This window comes from Buteo buteo, chromosome 10, assembly GCF_964188355.1.
Source record: "Buteo buteo chromosome 10, bButBut1.hap1.1, whole genome shotgun sequence".
Taxonomy (NCBI): domain Eukaryota; kingdom Metazoa; phylum Chordata; class Aves; order Accipitriformes; family Accipitridae; genus Buteo; species Buteo buteo.
The window spans coordinates 19,631,449-19,651,759 of NC_134180.1; the positions used below are offsets into that span (position 1 = coordinate 19,631,449).

The 20,311-nt window shown below is 38.8% G+C and overlaps 2 protein-coding genes across 3 annotated transcripts in view; one reads left to right on the forward strand and one right to left on the reverse strand.

Moving 5' to 3' along the window:
• PTPRC (protein tyrosine phosphatase receptor type C) overlaps positions 1-7,036 on the reverse strand; it is a 106,902-nt gene extending 99,866 nt beyond the window's left edge. For both annotated transcript variants that reach the window (XM_075038872.1, XM_075038873.1), the window contains exon 1: positions 6,930-7,036. The gene's annotated coding sequence lies outside the window, so the exon portion shown is untranslated. The remainder of the gene's footprint in view (positions 1-6,929) is intronic.
• Positions 1,744-14,044, forward strand: ATP6V1G3 (ATPase H+ transporting V1 subunit G3). Its single transcript, XM_075038874.1, has 3 exons — positions 1,744-1,934; positions 10,289-10,389; positions 13,606-14,044. The coding sequence occupies exons 1-3, from the start codon at positions 1,853-1,855 to the stop codon at positions 13,777-13,779; spliced, it is 357 nt and encodes a 118-aa protein (XP_074894975.1). The 5' UTR covers positions 1,744-1,852; the 3' UTR covers positions 13,780-14,044.
• The last annotated feature ends 6,267 nt before the right edge of the window (positions 14,045-20,311 follow it).

The following is a 20,311-nucleotide window of genomic DNA, read 5'->3' on the forward strand; positions in this document are numbered from 1 at the left end:
CACTTCCTATTTAATTTTTAAGTGACTATTGCTTTAAAGTTCTGAGCCCAAGTTTCCTGCCCCAAGTAAACCAAACCTCTTCATTTTTTACTTTCATTTTCCACTTCTGCTTTTCTTTGCCAGTCACACCATTTGGAGCTAAGCCCCAGTGGCACAACAGGCTTCCTAACCCTACCCTTTCCACATTTTCCGTACAATTGATCATCACTTCCTCTTCTATGTCTGAATAAAATAAACTTCAAGGCTATGCATTAAAATCTTCTAAAAATAGTGCCATGTCCACTCTCTTGCAACTAGAGCAGACCTCTGATTTCAGTGCTGGAGGTGAGGAGGCATCTCACACAGTTTCTGGATGAAGGAAGAAACTCAGTGGCTAATACACTGTAAAAAATAGGCATTTTCCTGAGAGGGAGCCTGGGTGGAATTTGACTCCACAATAGCACGAATCAGAAAACAAAACTTCCTTTTCGAAGTCTCAGTGCTACTGTCATTCAGAGCACAGCTGAGGACAGTAATAGGGCAAAAGGCTGCTCCCTCCATTTTCCCTCAAGCCTGCAGCTATTTAGGAAAAAAACAAAAACTTCATAACAATAACAACAGTACACCTTTCCTTTATAAGGACCAGGTAACAGCCTTGCAGCAAGAAAATAGCATGGCACAGCTGCCCTAAGAAGCCCCAGAAAAGAAAGGGCCTTACAGCAAGGGCCGTGAGCTGAGGGCACCAAATAATTTTTATATATACATATTTTATAATGTATATGCAGAAATCATATCTATATACATATATGTATAAATATATATCTCTCTATATATAATTGCAGCCAGAAAAAAACATTTACATCAGAAGGTGATCTCTGGTCCTGTGTCAGAAGAACTTGCAATAAATATGCTTTACTCATGCTATGAAGTATTTAAAAAAAAATCTGTTTTATTTATGCATCTTGACATGTCTCCCTCCTGTGCAATGGCCGAAGTACCTGTGACAGTGGGATTTGTTGGTTTTTTTAATAAGGATACACAATATGAACATGCTGCTTATTCATGCAGTAGCTCACAAAACAGTCTTTCCTACCATAGGGAATAATATGTGCATCTACAGCCATGCTTACATGTTCATTTGGCTCTTGTGTGTGTTAGGACTTGAAAGACCTAACCAGTCATACCTTTCCAGTGTCTGTATCTTAGAGCTAATCCCACAGCTTCCCACCACAGCACTCATGTCCCTCGTGGCAGATTACAGCACAGAGCACACCTCAATCACCACGTGCTTTTTTAAACTTTAGTCTCCGATGAATTAATTTCTAATGAAGATTTTTTAAGTGAAAAAACTCTAACAAATAATGTTAAGAAGTAACACCAAACAGAATCCTACAACCAGTTCACTGTGTTCAACCAAAACTACTTGTTGACTGAGTCTGATTCTTCACATTCAGGGGAAGTTTTATTAAAAGGAAATTCCAAGAAACAATTATTTTTCCTTAGTTCCTCTGACAAGACTAACTATATTCTGCTTCAGCAGTAAAAGATTAAAAAAAAAAATCCCCATTAAACTACAAGCCACTTGGAGTGCTCTTCTCATCTTCTCCCAATGTGTTAATCAGATACTTCAGCTTTTCTGTGACCCTGAGAAGGGGAGAACATTCCTTTCAACCTCGCTGCTGTGTTTTTCTGATTGCACTAAGCAGGCCTTTTCGCCCAGCAGCAATCCGGATAGAGCCAGCTGGTTTGGTGCAATCTGGAAGGCTGTTGTAATAACAGACAGAACAAGAAGCACAAGGAAGAGCCTGGCAGCTGTATAAAAATCCCTCTGAGCTCCATTCCCTGCAGAAGTGCACTGGCTTCAGCAATCAACATGACCAGCCAGTCTCAGGGAATCCAGCAGCTTCTACAGGCAGAAAAACGTGCCAAGGACAAACTGGAGGAAGCCAAAAAACGTAAGTAGCTGGCCTGGTTTTACTGTAGTTTTCAACTGTAAGCTCTTCAGAATCACAGTGGCTCAGGGAAAAACAGCATTATTTCATCTGTATACATCACAGCTGTACTGCTCCTATTCTTTCTTCTCACTTGCATTAGTGCTGTGCTTTGACTGCAGCCAGGCATCTAACCAAACCTGAACATTCAGAGTTTGCTTAAAATTCTGTGTGCACATGTATGATTGTGTGTACGCACACACATGCCTTATTACGTTAAATAAGGTTTTCTTTGTTACATTCATCCTGTCAGCTAGATTTATTCTTGCTTTATCTCAATGCCAATAATGTCACTACAGCCTTCCTTAGCTATTTTAAACTAGAAGCCTACACACCTCTGGCTGCCAGCTCTGGAGGACCAGACACCAAACTCTCTATTTCTCTTTATAGGTCTTGTATAAATTTTTCAGGGTTCCTATTTATTTATGAAATCTAGTAACTTGCCTTCTAAGCTCAGCTGGGCTTCAGAAAAATTATATGAAAACAAAGAGAGACTTCAACACAATGATACTAATCAAAGTCATGGTACAATCACAAGCATTGTCAGTGTGTAGTAAGTCACTCATATAAGTCTTATTACATGGTACAAGTAATCAGCAAGTGATTAAATGTTCAATTTAAAATAAACGTCTTGTTTACTGAATGCCTAAATGCCCAGGGCAAAGCATGTGTAGATATCCAATAATAATAAATTCAAATATTTTTATTCTAGTCATATATAAGCAAAAAATTAATAATAACAAATATAAAAATGAAGGTGTCTGCTAGAATAATTTAAAACAAAGAAGTCTCCTGGCAGAGTCTTTCCAATATCTATTTCCTTCATTTTCTGCATTCATCTCCCAGTGATTTAATGCAAAATATAGTGACATTATTCTCCTGAATGTAGATACCAACCACATGAGTCACTGACCTGCATTAGCACTGAAACATTAATACTCTTTCATGGAGTTATCTCAATTTAGAAACCAGCAGCAGGAAACAATATTGTCCTGAAGGACTCAACTAAAATGCATGAAGATGATGTCATGTGGAGCAAGAGTGTGATGAAGGAATATATTTTGTTTTCCAGGGAGAAATAGAAGCTAAACAAAAATAATTTGGGTAGTTTCTATATCCCTTCTACACACAAATCAGCACTGCTGTGTGTTCATTAATTATTAGTGTGACATTTTAATTTGTACAGCAGCATACAAAAAATAAGTAGAAAGGCAATACCCCTTCCCTGAGCACCCAGCAACTGCCTGTGCCTTGCAGAAGCAACAGAGGAAAAAAAAAAACAAACACCTCCCACTTTCATAAAACAAAAGGCTCACAAAAAAAGACATGTTTGGGGGTTGCTGGTCCCCCCTGAAAGCAAGGAATAATTAAGAAGTGATTCAACCCTTATATAGCCAAATGAGGTGCTCTGGGTGGGATGGTTCTTCCCTCCTCATGTAGGGCAGAGGAAATGCACTGTTCCCCAAAGCAAGAAGCAAGAAAACATATGACCTAAAAATGCACAGCACCCAGTGGAGGGAATGGGAGCTTGGTCTGAACACAGGCTGCAGAATCAGGCCTTTAGCTATGATAGCTTGATGTTGATTACCCTTTATTTTTGGTCTCAGTTATTTTTGTTGTTTTCATTTCATTTGGGTTTGTTTTTAAAACCAGAAAAGTCAGTTTAGCTTTTTCTAAAACAGCCAGTTAAAAAGAGGTTTTGTAAATTAAGGAGCTCCAAAAATGAAAAGTAACATTGTAACGTAAAAGTAATGACTGAAGATGAGTGTCTTGCAGAATCCAGACATGGTTACAGATGCATTTATTCTACTCTGCAAAAACCACTCGTCTGTCATCACCTCAGCCCCACACTGAGTACTTGTGATAAGCACAGGGCTTCTTACAGTTAAAATATCTTCCAGACCCCTCTGAGTTAGAAACTTGAATTAAACCACTGCTTATGCTTACCTCAACACTAATATACTGGTAGGAGTTATTCAGCGGCTACAGAAAAACAGCTACTAAGTATTTTGCTTTCAGTAAAGATATTTGGAGTAAAAATATTTTATCAGTATGAATTTCTTCTCTATTACTTTTAAGGCCAAACATTTTTTTGCCTTTATAAAAATTAAGGAAAATAAAAATTTCTCATACATGAAAATCTGGGGGGGCGGGTAAAGACAACAGAGCCAGACTTTTCAATGGCACCCATTGAAAGGGCAAGAGGCAATAGCACAAATTTAAACATAAGAAAAGAACTCTATAACTGTGAGGGAGGTCAAGCCCAGAAACAGGCTGCCCAGAGAGGCTGTGGAGTCTCCATCCTCAGAGATATTCAAAACACGCTGGATATGGCCCTAATCAAGCTGCCATTGCCAAGCCTGCTCTGAGCAGGGGGTTAGAGCAGACCCTGGAGGCCCCTTCCAGCCTCAGCAGCTCTGTGTGATCCCATGAAAAACCTCAAGCATTTCTAAGAGATTTTATTCCTCGGTATAGCAGATCAAGGGCAAAAAATTTAAATAACTAATGAAGCGGCATATTCATCTACAGCCTAAAGACTTTGGTAGGTCTTTTTGTTCATGTTAAATACTGCCAACAGTTTCTACTAGGGTGCAAACAGCAAAGCTCTTGTGAATTTTAGATTTCGTGATCACACATGCAAGGTAGGGCCTTAATGTTCCTGATTTGGGTTTTTCTAAGGACTAGTCCACCCTGGATTTTGTGCTAAACCAAGCATTACAGCTAATCTAACAGAATAATAATGCCTAGACAGTCATTATTATATTCAACATTACAACAGGTTCACAGTGAAGCTACAAAAAAATAAAAAAATTTCCATGTTGTCCTTAATTTAAATATTTTTCATAGCAATGTCACTACACCACCATAGATACTTAACTATACCAGCATAACTTAAATACTGTGGGATAAGGACAAAAGGGATTCTTTTAGTGCCAAATCCAGTTATGCCAAGTCAGAATTACTTCAACAGTATCTTCCCCAGAGTGATTCTGCAGTTAGATTAGCAGAAAGGATTGCATAGTTTGTCTCTGAGCATAAAAACTAAGATAAAAGCAAATACATAAAATGCAACCAATATATCCAGTGCTATCGGTTAACCTGTGCACACACAATTCAGTGAAACAAGGCGAGGACATGCTGCTTCATGTCAGAAAATGCCAGCCCAGATCCAGCTGGTGCCAGTTCAGATCAGCAGCTTCTGTTCAGGGCTGGGCACTCTGCTGATCTGGGCTGCAAGTGAAAGCAATGAACCCATCCAGTGAGTGCTCACGCAGTCCCGTCCTTGCTAAACTGTACATTATGACCTCCTTTGTCACTGCAAACAGTCATTGCACAGCAAACACCACTATACAAATGAGTCTGACTATTCTATTTTACTTCATAATGTGAGAAGAATGAATGGCAGATTGTTCATGGGACACAACCAGGAAAAGTCATTTTCAAGAAAATGTGATTAGCAAAACTACCTTTATGCAAACTTGTTTACAGTTGATACTCAGATAACCAGATCAAAATGTAGCGTGAACACACAATATTGTATACAAACAGATAATGGGCCTAGGTTTTGTTGACATATGTGCAGCTGTTTGTAATGCAAAATCCACTTTGGATAACTGAAAAATTAGCAAATAAATAAAGTTATATTTATAGACATGATGCAAAGCAAAAATATAGCTAAAGCTCCTCTGTACATGCTTTTTCATATTTCTTGCTCAATACCCTTTATCCTGGCTTGCAATATCTTTACTGTATCATTGGCTGATGTCATTTATACCTGGCAAATTATTAATAGTTTGTTGGTAAATGTACACATGCAAGGCTGAAACTATTACATTGATTAAAAGACAAAGCAAAACAGTCTGCAGTCCTTTGGCCTTTTATACACAGCAGTGCTTTATCTATCATTATTGCTTTAACCATAATTTGGATCCCAGACATAACTGAGCATTGTCAGAGCCAAGACATCAGTTCCTGAAAATCCTTTTGGGTAAAATAAGGGAAACAAATGTGTCATGAACACTGAGTTTACAAAACTTGTTTTCCTATAGATTTTTATATCTTGGCTTGAATTTCTAGTGCCTAATAAAATGAAAACTCAGATGAAAGATTTCAGGAAATCAGATTAAAAACAAATGTTAATCAAAATAAGATATTGTAAACAGAATTATATCGATGGCACTCTCTTGGATAATATCCAGGACATATTTTATCTACTGAAAAAGCTATACGGACTGATCAGCTGCTTCTATTGTATTTTATTAAAAGTGCAAAATAATCTTCTCAAAATGAGCATCCTTAAATCCCATTTTGCAGACAACTTAACACTCTTGAAGACAATTGAAATGGTCCTATTTAAAGAAAATAGGATTAATTTTTGGCAACTTCTTCATATGACATGATTTTTATGCAGACATTCAGCTAGAAGCCTAGATGATACGTTTGAAAACAGAAAGCAAATTTTAGCATGGCAGTTTTTGGAAAGTAAGATAACTTACTGTTTGAGCAAATTAGAATGCAACATTTTTGCTTTCTACTGTCTTTTTCTTCCAAGACCTAAAAAAACCCAACGACCTAAAAATCCTCCCCAGTTGTGTTGGATCTAACCAGAGCTAGGTATTTCATTAACATCACAGAAATACCTAGAAAGAAGAATACAACCTTTCTCCATGCTAATAATGCCTTCCCATGTTAGTGAGAAAATCTAACACAAGGCTGACTTGTTACAGAAAGTTAGTTAAGATTTGCCCAATTTAACATGATGCACAGAAATTTATAGGCTGTCAGCTACCATAATCATGGACAACAGTGGACAAGAAAACCAGGCATAGCACAGCTGCTTTGCTGCTCCCCATCTTCAAGGACGGGAAGGAGGGACATTGGGACAGCAGCTAACCTGGCCCCCACAGCATGCCCTTAGTGGCAAATGTCTCTTCAAACTTGGAGCTTTCTGTACCTCACCTTTATGATCCTAGAGGAAATGTCAAAGGGACAGGTTTGCCCATCCTCCTGTATTTCTTGCCCTCTTTTTTGCATGATCTTGGCTGAATTTCAATGCTCTGCCACCCTTCAGTGTGTAAGGTTTGATTTCAGCTCAGCTGTGTTCTGCAGAGAATCCCATCCAGAAGATCAGTAAGACTTTGAAAAGGCAATCCCGTGTTGCACAACTAAGGTAGCAGACAAGTGGTTAATAACAGACTGATTAATTAATTTTGGTTTGTCTCTATTGAAACAGCAGGTTAAACTCTAGTTTCTGCTTAACTTAATCAGGTGCAGCATATGCACTATCACATATGTTGGCAGTTGCCGATTCTGTCCTCAACGTTGTTGAACTAGCAGTAATTTACTCACAGCTTTTCCACTTAATTAAATAGGAAGCAGCAGGTTCCTGCTGTGCCAATCCTAAAGGCATCATGGAAAAATGAAATGGCTGCCACCCTACAGTGACATCCTATGTATCGTGCTTACTCCAGCGCATTGTCAAGAGCTGACATGTATGTATATATACTTCTTGGTTCACTAGCTACATTGTCAGAGGCAAATGAACTGTTGTTTTATAGTTAATCTCTTTCCATTTTGTGCGTTTTAAATAGATTTATTTATCTATCCGGTGGCCAAATATGCAACATATTTACTACAGATGGCCCCCCAGATGGAATTTGAAATTAAAGTCCCACTGATTTTGAAATAATTTAATTTGCTATAGAGATCTAGTTCCTCAGCTGGTGAAATTGGCAGAGCTTCATCATAGTCACTCCCCCTGACTTCCAGCTCCAGAGAATCATCCCCCTCCCCCCAGCTCTCCTCCTAGAGGAAAACTCTATAAAAGGCTGATCAGCTCCAAATTTGGAAAGGAGAAAAAGGGAAACCTCAAAAAATACAAACCTAAACCTGGTTCCAAATTTTTCTGTCCAGACTGACGTCAGGCTCTTACACAAATCTGTCAGTTCACGCATACTGGTCCCAAGACTTCATACAATGAGTAACAGAAGCTGAGGGAATCAGCCCTTATCAAACAAGTACAAACTCTGGGAAAGTACACGCTAGATTTTAAACTGCCTCTCTGCCCCTTCATACTTAAGCAGAGTGCCTCGGTGGCAGAAGGACTCTGAGAAATATATATAATTAACTACACAAGAGAGCACTGCACTGATGAACTGAGAGTCAGTAATGCCATCTAGTTCCTCACCAGGTTCCTCCTTCCTGTAAAAAGCCTTTATAGAATCATGCACCCCAGGTACTACAATACATCCAAGCACATCCACAAAATCAAACAGTCCAAGACTTTAAAAGGAAATTCACATTTCAGGCATCTCTCTGCTTCTACTCACTCATCTGCAGATAATGACTTCAGAAGGAGCTGTCAACTAGGCAAATAATTTATTAATGGATCAGGCATTTTACCTAGGCTTTTGTTGAACCTCAGATGTATCAAAAACAACAATCTTCCTCCCAAGATTCAGCTTCCTCATTGTACCATGCTCAGTGGAAGAAGATTGCTATATGCCATATCTGATACGGCTTCATTAGTCCAGCACAGGTGTAACCAATCCAACGTAGCAGCCTGGAGAAAATAAATCAGAAATACCAATACTCAACTTTCTAGCCTAGTTGGAGAATGTTCCTTAGGATTTTAGAAAAGGTACTGTTTTCAACTTTTGTGCTTGAATTGAAAGATTAAAAAAAAAAAAAACACAAAAAAAAAAAAAACAAAACTTAAAAAAGTATTCATATTGCTCAATGATGTTAAGTAGGAGGTTGCAATAAATAAATAAATAAATAGATGTTTCATGCATCAGATCAAAATGCCTTTTTTAGTTGCCTAGCCTCCACTCTCTCATTCTTGTGATATCCTAATTTAAGCAACTAAGCAATAGCTTTTTCAGCCATCTAAGACATTTCTCCCATTAAGAAAAGGGAGCAAGCTTATCCCCTCCCACTCCTAAAATTCTACCTGTACAGCAGAAGAGACCGCAAAAATCAGCATTAGCCCAGATGTCTCGAATGTAACGTATAAACTTTTAGTGCAAGAAGTTTACAGCCCCATTAGTTAGAAAGTGACGTTTTACTCACAAAGTAGCGTAGCAGAGTCCTGTGGAGATCCATGCAACTTTACTAACTTTATAAAAAAAAGGCAGACAGAGATTCATCATGGTGGGGTGGTTATGACATGTACAACACTTGCTTCCTGTAAAAACTTAAGCATCACATTCCCATCAAACCTTTTACTCCTATCCTTTATGTGACACCCTTGCTAGATCTAAGAACTACCTTGTGCCCAGTCCTGCAATGACTTACATGGGCTTGATTTGACAAACCCTGAGCATTTTAGCTAAGACAAAGTAACTATTCACAGTGAACAAAATTAATTAATTTTGTAATTCATCATAGTCAGTCCCCCTGACTTCCAGCTCCAGAGAATCACATCCCCACCCCACTCCACCCCCACCCCACCCCCCGGCTCTGCTCCTAAAGGAAAACTTTATAAAAGGCTGATCAGCTCCAAATCTGGAAAGGAGAAAACAAGCCTGTTCAGGAGGAAGGCTCTAGTTTCCGCTACAGCCTAAAATGCAACCTTACAGATCACCCTCCTGTTTAAAAAGAAAAGGAAAAAAACCCACTTTTTAAGCACTTTCATATTTTCTATACATTGGTAGACAATACCATTGACCTCCTTTTTCTCTTAACCACTCACCTCTGCATTTAACAAATGTTAGGGGAAAAGGGTGGGGAAGAGGACAAAGGCTGAAGGTTGCAACTTGGTTTGGTAGTGGTTAAGACTTATCTTGCAGTACTTTGGAAATCTGCCAGCTCTAAGCAGAATCCAGTTGGTGTAGGATTAAGGGATGCTGGCAACCAATCAATACAGCAAATCTTACAGAATAACTTCTTTTCCCATCAGTGACAACTAAAATCTGTTATCTGGCTGCTACTATTGCTGATGAAGGAAAGATAGATATTTATTTAAACACCAAGCTGTGATAAAAAAAAAAAAGCATTTGTGTTATGAGAAAATGTGTAGTTGCAAAAAGACTTCTGTTGTTAGCAAACCAACAAGCCTTTCATTTGATGTGTGCTTTTTGCACAGGGAGTTGGTCTCAGAAGATGGGTACTTGCGTGACTGGCTTTCAGTTGAAAAGTACCCTACCTAAATCACTTTGGCTCTTCTGACCATTCTTGTGCAAATAAAGCTGCTGTTGACTTTGCTTGAAGCTTTGTCCATTTTACTACACCAGGTAAAATACCTCTGATTTAGGGAGATTCATCTTTTGGGATACAGTGACAAGTGTGAAGTAAATCCCTGTTTCTTCCTCCATTAGGAAAGGGAAAGAGGCTGAAGCAGGCCAAAGAAGAAGCCATAGCTGAGATAGACCACTACCGATTACAGAGGGAGAAGGAATTTAGGAATAAGCAAACAAATGTAAGTAAGAAACCTGCATATGTTCTTTTGCAGTGTCGGTCTGGTCAAGGGTAAAACAAATTGCTTCAAACAGTGTTACATGGAGACCTCTGCAAACCAACATGATCATACTGATTAAACTCAGAGATATCACCTATGATGTGTATATGCTTCATTTTGACTTCTTCACAGGCTTTGAATGCATTTGTAGAAGGTATTGTGGACTTTCACCACTAAATTTGTCCAGATTCTGTATTTGGTTCATGCTTGTACTTTGAAGACTTATCTCCCTTAAGGAAAACCACCTTTGAGTCCTCTTTAACTCCAGACAGACCTCATTCCTGTCTTGAAACTGGAGGTTTCAGTAAGGTGGATGTTTCAGTAAAAGTAAAGATTTAAAATATTTCTATTTCCGTTCCACTTTCGCTGACCTTTTTGACTGCATACAAGAGTGCATCTTTAAACTGAAATCACCAAAACTTTTGAGTTTTTCACTATGTTTTCATAGCAAATATGGTCAGGCTGATATTTTCATATCTGAATTATAGTACATTTTATACATTTATGCCATCTTGCAGTTTTATCTAGTATTTTCATGAAGGTTCACATACCATTCTCTTTTTACTTGGTGACCTTCCTCTTAGGTTTTTGTTCTTGTTTTTACCCTGGCTTGTTTTGTGCAAAGGCGAGGAAACTACATGTGCAAAAGCAGTCACAAAAAAAGCCAAAGAGGTCAAATAAAAACTGCTTTACAAACCTGTCATTTCAGTCACACTTCACATAAAACATTTTCCAGCAGAGATCACAAGCCTTATGAACAGATATACACACAAAGTCTCTAACATATACTGCCAGCCTCCAGACACACTGTCGCACAGTCAGGCCAGGTGGAATTGTCTCATATGTACAATTTCAGATGTTTACCGACACTAAAATAAAGTAAAAACACCTCTGAAATTTGTTCACCTTTTCAGTCAAGCCAGACTTCTTGTTTTAGGTCTGAAATACCAGAAGAGAAAAGATGTTGCTTTGGTGTGAACTCAATTTTTTCATCACAAACAAAATTAAAGCTGCAGGGAAAGGCCACTGTTTGTTGACTGAACATTTCACACAAGCAGGACAGAGCACATATTGCTCCTCAACTGACAGCACGTGGTACAAGATCATTGCAGTCCTCCTTCACATTCCCTGACCCCATTATGTCTAACATTTATCTACCCAGACAAATTTCATCATTATTAACCTGTGCCTGGAAGGCAGTCAGGAGTTCCAGCTAAGCCAGTGCAGAGGGAAATCTGATGCCCAGTTCAGTTTACTGGCTCAGGTATTCGGACACAAGTATTTTTAATTCTTTGTCACAGCCTCATTTAATGCTATTCCTCCTCTTTCTTTATATTGCTGTATCCAAACTGGGGTAAATTTTCTCATGCAATGAGATGTTCCACATCATTCCAGGATGAACAACAGCAGCAACAGAAAACAACGACTAATTTGAGGTTAGAGTGACAATATGCAAGATCTTTTTTCAAAACATACAGAACTTAAGCCCGGATCTCAAACCAATTTTGCTAGTGCTCATGGCGTTTGTCCTCAGGGTCTGAGATCACTAAACTCTGGAGATGTACTACAGCCTAGTTCTGAATTTTGTGGCTTCCAAGTCAATGTAACGTTTTAGCGACTTTGGAATGACACTAGCATAAAACCAGTATGGGCAAAATAAGGGACAGGCCTTGAAGGTCAGCAGAAATCAAAGACTAAGCAGCATTGTGTCTATTCTGAAGAAAAAGGTCTTAAAATTCAGAAGCAGAAAAAGGGGCGGAAAAAAATACATAGGAGAATAAGAATCAACTATCTCAAGTTACAGTATTAGCATGAACGGAGAGAGCGGGTTCCCAGTCTGCAGAGGCTATTCTTAAAATTATAATGCTTTTCATGAAGTTTTTCAAAAGTATTTAGTAGCTGGATAACACACAACCATATGGGATCTCTAGAAAGTTATTTTCTCCAGTGGAGAAAATCAGCTTCATAAATCTGGTCTAAGCTGTACAATCTTTCCCACATGAGACCCTTACAATTTGTCTAAAAGCTAAAACAAAATGCCAACTAAAAATAGTTACTATAGAAAACTGTAATCTTTTCCCGATATTTACAGTTATGTCTATGCCCTGTATTTCTCCCAAATTGGAAAGCATTCTACATCAGGATTATGGACAAACTACACTGCCAGGTACTGATAAATAGAATTGCAAAGGTGATTTCTGCAAAAGGTCTTAACTCAGCTGCTTTTCCTTCTTTTAAGGCCTAAGTTCGGCTGAAATCATGTGGAAAATAAAGCTAATGATTCTTCCCTTGTTTCTGGTCATCCTCTGGGTATCCCACTAACATCACAGGTTAGCTTCAGCTGCTAGTCCACCCCAGAGGACCATGGCAGGAACAAGAAGAATATGTTACTTATTCCTTTCTTACTCTGTCAGTGTGCAGAAATGTCTTCTGCTCTCCCCTGGAATTCTTTAGCTGGAAACCAATTTCTCTGCCAGTATCTGAAGGACTTTTCCGTAAGGGAAGAATTTGAGGGATGTTGGGGCAGTGGGGGAGAAGGAAGCAAAGTAATGGATTTGGAACACGTACATCTGTTTATAACTTAACCTTGCTAAAATGTTCAGCAAGTCTAGAGTCAATTAAATTCTAAGCGAATGTCCTGATATTAACTGTGCCAGAAGCTGTCTGGTATTTTGCCAGATAAGAAAATGTAACATTAAAAGACCTTGTGTGAGGCTTGTTGAAGGTTATACATCACTAACTGCTGAAGACATTTCAAGTACTCTGAAACTGTAATTATGCATTGTCAGGAAGGCTTTCCTGTGTTTTCCTCCTTAGCCGTGCTCACATTCATTCTCAGTGAGGCCAAACGTAGCACACTGGTGATGGAACTTAGTTGACTAGTCATTAAAATAGAAACAAATTAAAATGAGAGATATAAAAGACAAAACATGTACAGTGTTGTTCCCACAGTGAGCTGGGAAAAGTTCATTATATGGGGAGATTCCCATTGCTAATGAGCATATGAAAGAGTCCCCTTTAATCCTGTTTTTATGCAGTTCAACCTAGCTCATACCCTTACTGTTAGGAAGCACTTTGACATGTTTCTGTTATGTTTATACTAGATGATAAAGAAAAGTACAATAAACATAGTCATATATAACCCTTTATTTTGCTCAGAGGACTTCTGCTTTTCAGGTAATGGGCTCCCAAGGCAACCTCTCTGCTAAAATAGAAGAGCAAACAACAGAAACTGTCCGAAACCTCACTAGCAGCTACCACAAGAACATGGAAAGCATGATGAAAAAGCTTTTGAGCACGATATGTGACATCAAGCCTGAAGTTCACCCAAACTTCAGACATGCAGTTTAAGATCCATTGATGTGCTGGGGAAGGATGTTTGTTAAAACTAGCCTTCTTTCTGATAAGCATATATATTTCCTCATTTATTGTTTCTGTATGTGTGAGAAAAAAAGAACACTAAAGCCAAAAGCACACAGTTCCACAGAGGCTTTTGATGTGACAAGAATTATTCAGGGTTTCACAAGCATTTGTTGGAATATTGTTTCCTTTCAGTAGCTAAGCCCCTGTCATTTAGACGGGGGCAAGTCAACAACAGCAGAATAAATGATTATTTGACACCAGCAGCTTTTCAGTGGGAGTCTTTATTCCTTTTCTCTTATGAAATGTTCTGTAGTAGGATGTGGTGTTGCATAAAGTCTGTTTATCCCAACCTTTATTGTACTTCAAGTCACATGAAATAGAATATCACAAAAACTTAAAATAAAGCATTTCTGTTTTCCTTGTGACACACGGAGTGGTCAGGTTATGGAACATAGAGGAATTCTGTAGCTTTTGGTTAAAAAGAATAGGTCAAAACATTTTCAATTTTTGTATGCTAATTTAAAGCAAAATATAACTGACTTCATAGAATTTTGTTCAAAAGCCATACTCAAAGTATTGTCTGGTTGTTTAACTACACCACAAACTTTATATAGCTTTGTTAAGTCTGAAAAATGAGAACAGGAGTAATCACTATTTACTAATTGCTTCAGTTCAAGGTGCAGACTAGCACATCCATCATTATCTATACAGTTACACTGAAAGCACAGGAACCCATGGGCCCAAACTCTACACCAGTTATGCTAAATGGTACCTTAATCCACAGGTTGTTCACAGAAATCACGTCAGTTAGAGCTCACTTCTGTTACCCTAAGTGACCTTGAGTAATACTTCCCTCTGCAATGGCACAGATTTCTCTTGGAATAAATTCTATTGAAGTTACAAAAATACAATATGATCTGGTGCTTTCAAGGTGAAGCCCGTTAAATCTGATGGGAGGCTGATGGGAGGCACTGATGAAGCAGGGGTCTGGCAGACACCTGCATCATGAACCCCCTTAATGCCTTGTCTCCAGTACAAAATTACACTGAATTAGAAAAGAAGCTTGAGAAATTGCAACAACTAGCAAACAATAGCTATGATTTTCAGTCCACGTAGACACAGACAAATCATTTCAATTTCACAGCAGCTAGTCATAGGCAGTCTCATGTTCCAGCGAGGTTTGCACAGCTGACATGCTGTCATGTGTAAAATGACCGTAAAGATGTAGTCAACTTAATGTCAGCAAACATGACTCCTCAAGGCTGTGCCTGAATGCTACAGAATCTCCAAGCCCTGATTGTTACAGTCTACTGTGCTTGATTATATACTCTGGGGATGCAAGGATGCTGACTATTGACATCAGCTGAAAGGCTCATTTATTGAGGAATGCTTTGAATCAAGTTGTGATAGGCTTTGATTTACTAAGGGGATGAAGGAACTCCAGTCCCAGCCTACGTGCACAAGCCAATGCAGGCACCCTCCTGCATGGCACAGGGCAGTCAGGATTGCCTCGTTGCCTAGGCACACATGCCTCCAGTTTGGGTCGTGGCTGCAGACCCAGTGTAGTGCTCAACTGCAAAGCATATATCTTCTGTGAACATAAACAGTCACCAAAGTGGACACTAATCTCTCACAAGGACTCACTGCAGTGGACTGCTCCACTTTCCTTTCTGGGCTACCTCAGGACCGTTTCTACTGGTTAACACTTACATACAGAACATACAGAAATGTTTCAGGTTCAGCTGCAGAACTAAAGCAATGGGGTTTCCATTGCCAGCTGTATAAGATAACAATACACACCCCTGTATGGCGAGAGCAGAATTGCCACAGCGTGGTGGGCAGCAAACTAGAGAAGCAGCTTTTCAGGAGGCCAGCAACCCAGATTTATGTGAAATAAATCTTTGTCTTCCTGCATGGCCCTGCTTCTTTTTATGACATTCCTCCTTTCCCTCATTCTTGCCAAAATCTGTCTTCTGTCACCAGCTGCTTCTCTTGCAAAGCTTCTGCTCTCCTTTCAAGGCTACTCTCTACCCTTCTGGTCCTAATGGCCACAAACACATGTCTTATTTAAATGTTCTTTAAAATACATTAGACCACGAATATACCGTCCTTGACAAAAACCCGAGCACATGGTGGGGGACAGCAGAAGTCACCAGCAGCATGTACAAGCGCTGTCTGGAGGGGACGGTGCAGCTGTGCCATTGCTCATGCAGTGACACTGCACTGCAATCAAGGCAATGACCTGCCTGTACCCTTGCTATCACCTGCATACCTGAGATATAAATTGGGTCGTAAGTACTCAAACTTTCTGATTGTGATTATTTTCTTGAACTGTGGCCAGAATGAAGAGCCACTGCTCATGAAAAAGGAATGAATTTGTTATGATTAGCTCTTTGATCTTGAGAGATATAAATCTGAGAGCTTTGAGCACTCTGTGCATTCACTTTCTTCTGGACAGGGAAAAGGTTGTTATACCACCACTTTAGCTGTACAGAGATAAAGGTCAAATTAGACTTCATGTAATTTGGCAAGATGCCGGGTTTTTTAAATGACAAGTGTAAAGTACCAGCTGCATCAATGGAATATTGAGGTGCCAAAAATGCCCGCTGAATTTACAAGTGTACAAAATATCTTGTATGTGACATTCACATATTCAGGATAACAGCAAATAATCATTCCACGCAAAAGAAAAAAAAATAATAGAAGCAAGGAGGTTTAATTTCAAAATGCTTTTAAATGCATTAAAAAAGAGTAAAAATAGTTACTCTGTATTAGCAGTTACCTACCATGGATGATTACAAATGCCATGTCCAGGGAGCCCCCAGCCCTCGCAGTGCCCTGACACTCTATTACCTAATATGTACCAATACAGTTGTCAAATAAAATGGCAACATCTCACATATCACAACACAAACAAATTTAAGAAATAGAAAGCCATATATAGATAGCATTCATGCCTGTGTAATTATTTTTTTTTTCCCCATAAATACCTCTGAAATCAGGGTCTTGGCAAACACCTGAAGAGCTCCTCTGAAGGTTTCCATCTCTCCAGCCACACTTTTCCCTTGGAAGTGGTGGTTACCTGACCATGACACCAATTCAGACAGAGGGATTTTCTTCACATCATTGGATGTCAAACTCTGTAAGGAGTAACTATTATCCTCCCTGCCCAGTGATAATAATACATAGCAACAGTGATTAGCACTTTTGGTATTTCAGTTAATACCTTCTAATTATCAATAAATGGGTTATCTATAAAGGGAATTGAGCTGATTCAAAGTCTATATCTGATCCCATCAAAATCAACTGCAAAACACCCACAGTGTGAGATATTAGGACTGAAACAACAAACTCAAGGAGTTTCCTAGATTGGCCAAATTCTACACTGACTCACAAGAGGAGATTAACAAGGCTTTTGCTGTCTGAAAAAGAAAAGCTGTATTATACAATAAATTCTAAATCCACTGATTAAAGTGCTTCAAACAACAGGTAGTGGAAAAGGTCATACCAGTGGAAAGTACAAAAACTGGTTTATACAACTCATGACATGGATTGGGTTGAATTTCTCTGGCTGTCTTCCTTCAATGTTCTCTTTTGAGTTACATGAGGAGGTAGTGATGTGATTCCCATTCACAGGTGATGAGGGAAGATCTCTGAACTCATGCAGGTAAAACAGAGTATCTTTCAAGTCTAAATAAAGTAAAATGAAACAGACATGAAGAATTAATACTATGCTGTATGTAAAAGTTTTCTACTGACTTTCCCATTAATTTCTGAAGAGTTTGGAAGCTGAGATTTGGGAAGTCAGAACCAGATGTTAATCTATTACATGGATTATGATATTAACTGAAATCAGATTTCATTCCTTGTATATAGTTGCATCAATTAATTTTTCCATATTAAAATATACTTGGAAGGTCATATAATCTGTAAAACGTAAGTTGTTCTTGTAAATGATCATATGTAGAATATAAGTGTATGTGGGAAGTTCTTTACAGAACAAAATATTTCAGTCCCTGACTTAAAAGGTTTTGTAGTTCAAGGACTGTGAGCAATGTCTCCCTATAAGATGGGATGAGATGACCTGTCATTGCAGAGCTCAGGAACTGCAACAGGCTACCATGACATACTATCGCAGGAGATGTGAACCTGCAGATGCATACTTTAACAAGCAGCTTTGCCCAGAAGCATCCTTAACTGCAGACAAAGCAGGAAAGACATCTATGTGTAAGGATTTATTGAGCATCCCGGCAGCAAGGGGCTGTGTCGAACTTTGAGTATGTATTTAGGCAGTGTGAGACTTCAGATTGAGTCTGGAGATTAAATATAAACATGTTTATAGGCTACTAAGCAATACCTTCCAACATTTGCAGTGGCATTGGCTATTAGCTATATTGACAGGCAAGTTATACTGGCATCAATTAAAGACATAGCTGTTGTGAAGTAGTAACAGTTCTTAAAAACAGAAAGAATGAACCTTGCCCCTATGGTCCACTTAATGGGAAGACATTACCTTCAACTGGAATTTCTCTTAACTAAAACTGTGTGAGAGAGTGTTGCATCTTTCAACTATGGATTTGTACTTTCCTCAAATAACAGTGTGCAGACTAAACAAATGTTATCTAGACACAATTCTTCTTCAGTCCCAGCCACCTGTCAGGTTCCTACTCTACGATGTCCACACCAAAAGTCTAACCCATGGGAATGGTACCTGTGTGGCACCTGATCATCACCTTCTCCACACCCTGGAGCAAAGAATATTACCCTGACTGTCCAACAACTGATTGGGGAGCCAGGTGCTACTGAAAAAAAACATAAGGGGAGGAAAGGATATCAAGCAAAGATTTGGAGGTGACAACAGCAATTTCAGTTCTTTTCCATTCCAGGAACCCACCATGGTTATGTATTGATTAAGTAGGAAATTTGAATGTTACCTGAAGTTATGTTCTGTTTCATGTATACAATGCATATACTTCAAAATAATTCCCTCCAGTTCATCACAGAACTAGAGGAAATGCCTGTTACACAATACACAAGTGTCATATATTCCTGCCAGGCTCACAGTGGCCTGCCCTTCACAGATTTGATTATTCCGCATTTTATGGTAGTATAAGGCACTTCAAACCCTGAGGCTTCCCCAAGGAATGTTAACTCTTGTTAGAAGTACATGACCCAACCAGTATTACTACAAAACACTTGGAAAATGTTACATCAGAGTACTATTAATACACTCTATTGCACTTACAGGACATGACTGCATGTGGAAAATCTGATGACTTGCAAGTTTATTAACTTACTGAGATTCCTCATTGCTTTTATGAAAGATATGCCACAACTGAATTACCTGACCCAGGGCGATTCCTAAAAGTCCCTCTCACCCCAGGTATCTGATTTATTTACAGGTGCATCAGAGTCCAATATGCTACCAAATCTCCATATCACTTTCAGAAATACTGAAATTTTGAGTAAAGCTGTGCTCCAAAACCTGCTAGTTCAGTTAAAAACAAGCTTTCCATGAAATATCATGCCAGAAAAATGACCTCAATACTTGCTATTAAATAGACCTTGCTTTAAGAAACAAGGTATTTATAAATTGTAACAAACCAAATAGCATAAATATCAATATAAAACAGATCAGCAATGTCAATATAACCTAATTTGTGTAACCTCTTCTATATACTTCATGTAAATATTTATTTTACAATCCTGTGGCACTGATTTATTGTAGAAAATAGACAGATAGATAAAAACAGATATATAACATAAATATAATTTAACCATGCATGTGTCCCTTTGGAAAATAAATCTAGCATTTTGTGGCAGTCCTCTTTTCATTCAGACTTACTTATGGGAAATGGTGCAAGTACATGAGCAATTCCATTGCTGGCAGTGAGATAATTCATACCTGTGCTTAAAATTGAGCAAAGGTAAAGTGTGGTAGCAGCTCAGAGAGCAGAAGTGAGACCTACCAGCAAGGATAGGCTGCCAGGGCACTGCGGGTGCTGGAGATCGTTCCTGCCATGAATTCTGATCTGCATCTCTTGTGTGCGCCTGGCAGCTGCCCTCCACCTCACACCAGCACCGCTATTCGACTATCCCAGGAACATACACTGTGACTCTCTAATAACCTCAGGAGCTAATTTGTAACCTACTTTATAAACATGGCTCCCCATGCATCAGGAGGATGTGTTTTACCTGTTACTTGTGGTTTCCCAGCTGTTAGCAGTAGTGAAGAACGTTTAATAAATGAAATAATTGTGTCTTACATCAGATTAACATTTCTTAACAACATACCTACTACCATCAGTTTCAAGGAAAAAAAAAACCAGTATTGTTTCCTATTAACACTTAACTGCTCTGTCTGCATGGGCTATGGGAAATGTTTCTTGTGGCACAGGCTGCCAAACCTATTCAGCTTATCTTCCCTAATGGTTTTTCCATTCAGCTCTGGAGTAAGTAAATTAAGATTCAGCACTTTTTGTTTTTTTTAAAACCATTTTTCTTCCATATAATTTCTTAA